Source organism: Salvelinus sp. IW2-2015, linkage group LG26 (genome assembly GCF_002910315.2).
Source record: "Salvelinus sp. IW2-2015 linkage group LG26, ASM291031v2, whole genome shotgun sequence".
Taxonomy (NCBI): Eukaryota; Metazoa; Chordata; class Actinopteri; order Salmoniformes; family Salmonidae; genus Salvelinus; species Salvelinus sp. IW2-2015.
This window is the reverse complement of record NC_036866.1, coordinates 36,362,426-36,365,302: the sequence shown is the minus strand read 5'-3', so window position 1 is coordinate 36,365,302 and position 2,877 is coordinate 36,362,426. Positions and strand designations below refer to the sequence as shown.

The window sequence follows — 2,877 nt, the reverse complement described above, 5'->3', positions numbered from 1 at the left end:
TGTACTGGCTGTAGAGAAAGGGGAGGAGGTTCTCTGCTGTACTGGCTGTAGAGAAAGGGGAGGAGGTTCTCTGCTGTACTGGCTGTAGAGAAAGGAAAGGAGAAAGCGAGCAAGATATGAAGAGAGAGAGGGAGACGGCACAGCCCAGAATGTGCTGGACCCCTGACACTCAGCAGTGAGACCTGAGGTTCAGAGGGTGTTTCAGCATTTTGTCTCATGTACCTTCAGCAAATATTCCATGCCACTGGACATAGCTGTCCTTCCTCTCTGTGGTCAAATATGTGTTCGTGTCCTCGTTTTCTTTGATACGAAGAGACTAGGGAGTTGACCTGAGGATTTGTGGTTTTTGATATTTTTACATTTGAGACATGTTGCTACTGCAGTATAACTCTGTCTGCCCCGGAGAAGTTATGGTAGAGAGTGTTCTTGAGACTCTCTCAGTCCCGCATTGTAACACAGCAATCACCATGCTCAGAAGAGCTCTTCCCTTAATGAATAAATGAATTAATTAGATATCTGTTTGATCCATCATCATCAGGGTCTTTTCCCCTTGGTAATGACCTCTGTAATGGCAATGACTTTAATGGGATTTTAATTGATTCAGGTCCTCTCCTTGCCTCAGGGTGTCCTCACACACACACAAACACGTACACTTTTCTGAGAGGGGCTGGAGGTGAGGAGAAGAGGAGAGGGCACCACATACACGGTAACAGTATCCCCTCCTGTACTCTACTTATGACCAGGACTGATTCATGCACGTGGACCAACATTCACTCCTGATTCCATCTCGCACATTTGTCAGATGAGTCTTGATTTAAAGTGATTTTTTTGCACAGGAAAATATGAAAAGGGATCAGTTGTTGTATCTATATTCATATGATATTTTGCAGCGTATTTGGGGGGGTAGCCCCCGACAGAGACTTGAACCGGGGTCCAATGACTGTCAACCCAAGACCTTAGTCGTTGCGCCAAGATATCCAAACGTCTTCACATGGTCCCTAGGTCTTAAGTTAACATTATGTTAGATGAGTATAGAACGTAGATGCTCATGTTTCTGTCTCGGTGCAGATGGGTCCTCTGATCAACATGGCCACGGACACCCTGCTCACCAACCTGAATGGACATGTCGAGTCTGCAGAGAGCTTTGACATTCACAGGTACTGTAACTACAGTAACTTTCCCTCTCATGGGGGTCATTATAAGGATGGTTCATTCATTAGGCTATACAATTGTTATTGTCTATTTTTCCAAACAAACACATTGGGAAATCCAATTCAAACGTCTACAACCAGCGGTAAAACCAGATGTTTGTAATGTATTATCATTGGATAAGGGCTATATAATATCCTCCACATACCGTATTGTGTTGACTGGGTTGGTTCTCTCTCCTCAGGTGTTTTGGCTGTTTCACCATGGACGTGATAGCCAGCGTGGCCTTTGGCACCCAGGTGGACTCTCAGAAGGACCCAGATGACCCATTTGTTCACCACGCCCAGAAGTTCTTCTCTTTCTCCTTCTTCAGACCCATCATGTTCGTCTTCAGTGAGTACTGTGGAGCCCTGCCTTAATCCAACAAACTCATCATAGGCTGAGAAATACTGTCTAGGAAACAGCTGTACTACTAGCAACAATTATCCAAATGAAAGAGAGAAAGATTTTAAAACAACAGTGTTATGTTTTTAACATAATCATACACACTATTTCTCACAATTTACAATATTGGACTCTATATACAGTATATATTACAAGGGGCATGTCCACTTAACATATACTGTATTGCATTCCCTAGATGCTGCCGTAAGTGGACTGACACAGATGGTATTGTGTTGGTTCTTCTCTTGCGTTCTACAGTTGCTTTCCCATTCCTGGCTCCTCTGGCCCGGTTCATCCCCAACAAGGGGAGGGATGAGATGAACAACTTCTTCATCAACTGTATCCAGAAGATCATCAGACAGAGAGATGAGCAGCCTGTTGAAGAGGTACAGTGTGTTACTGAGCTTTCCTGTGAAAACGTCTGCTCCTTTATAAAAGATGGGAATGGTATGAAGGTTCTTGATCTTTTGAGTGTGTGTGTGTTGTGTGTGTGTGTGTGTGTGTGTCGTGTGTGTGGTGTGTTGTGTGTGTGTGTGTGTGTGTGTGTGTGTGTGTGTGTGTGCTGGTGTTGTGTGTGTGTGTGTGTGGGTTGTTGTGTGTTGGGTGTTGTGTGTGTGTGTGATGGTGTGTGTGTGTTGTTGGTGCATGCGTGTGCGCTCATTTTATTCACTTTATTTAGACGGTAATCAGTTAAGAACAGTTTCCTATTTACATATGACCTGTTCAACACATCAAAAACACCTCAATTAACAACATATTATTAACAAACAATTGTGTGTTGTTTCGTGCTCGTGTTGTGTGTGTGTGGTGTGGTGTGTGTGTGTGTGTGTGTGTTGTAGCGCGCGAGACTTCCTGGCAGCTGATGCTGGACACGCGCAGCAGCCAAGGAATGTGTCTCTCCCTTGAACAGCTTTGATGTGGTGAACGTGCTGATGAACTGGCCCAGCGCACACCACTCCGGGGGAAGAAAAAAACAAAAAAAAAAAAAAAAACAAAAAAAAAAAAAACAAAAAAAAAAACAAGAAATGGCGGCGCCGGCAGCCACGAGTCGCCCGACAGGCGCTCGGTACAGACCCAGAAGAGCACGATGTCAGAGGATGAGATAGTGGGTCAAGCGTTTGTGTTCTTCCTGGGGGTTACGAGACCAGTAGCAACACGCTGGCTTTCACCTGCTACCTCCTGGCTCTACACCCAGAGTGTCAGAGCAAACTACAGGCTGAGGTGGATGACTTCTTCACCAGATATGTGAGTATGGGCCTTCCTGTATGCACCTTACGTTACAAT

At 44.9% G+C, this 2,877-nt stretch overlaps 1 protein-coding gene across 1 annotated transcript in view; it reads left to right on the top strand.

Moving 5' to 3' along the window:
• The window catches only part of LOC111952359 (thromboxane-A synthase-like), a 113,340-nt gene that overhangs the window by 71,053 nt on the left and 39,410 nt on the right, over positions 1-2,877 (top strand). Inside the window, 7 exon segments of the mRNA XM_023970943.3 lie at positions 1,069-1,157; positions 1,394-1,542; positions 1,852-1,988; positions 2,441-2,476; positions 2,478-2,556; positions 2,610-2,723; positions 2,726-2,838. Of these exon segments, the coding sequence (XP_023826711.1) occupies positions 1,069-1,157; positions 1,394-1,542; positions 1,852-1,988; positions 2,441-2,476; positions 2,478-2,556; positions 2,610-2,723; positions 2,726-2,838 (717 nt within the window).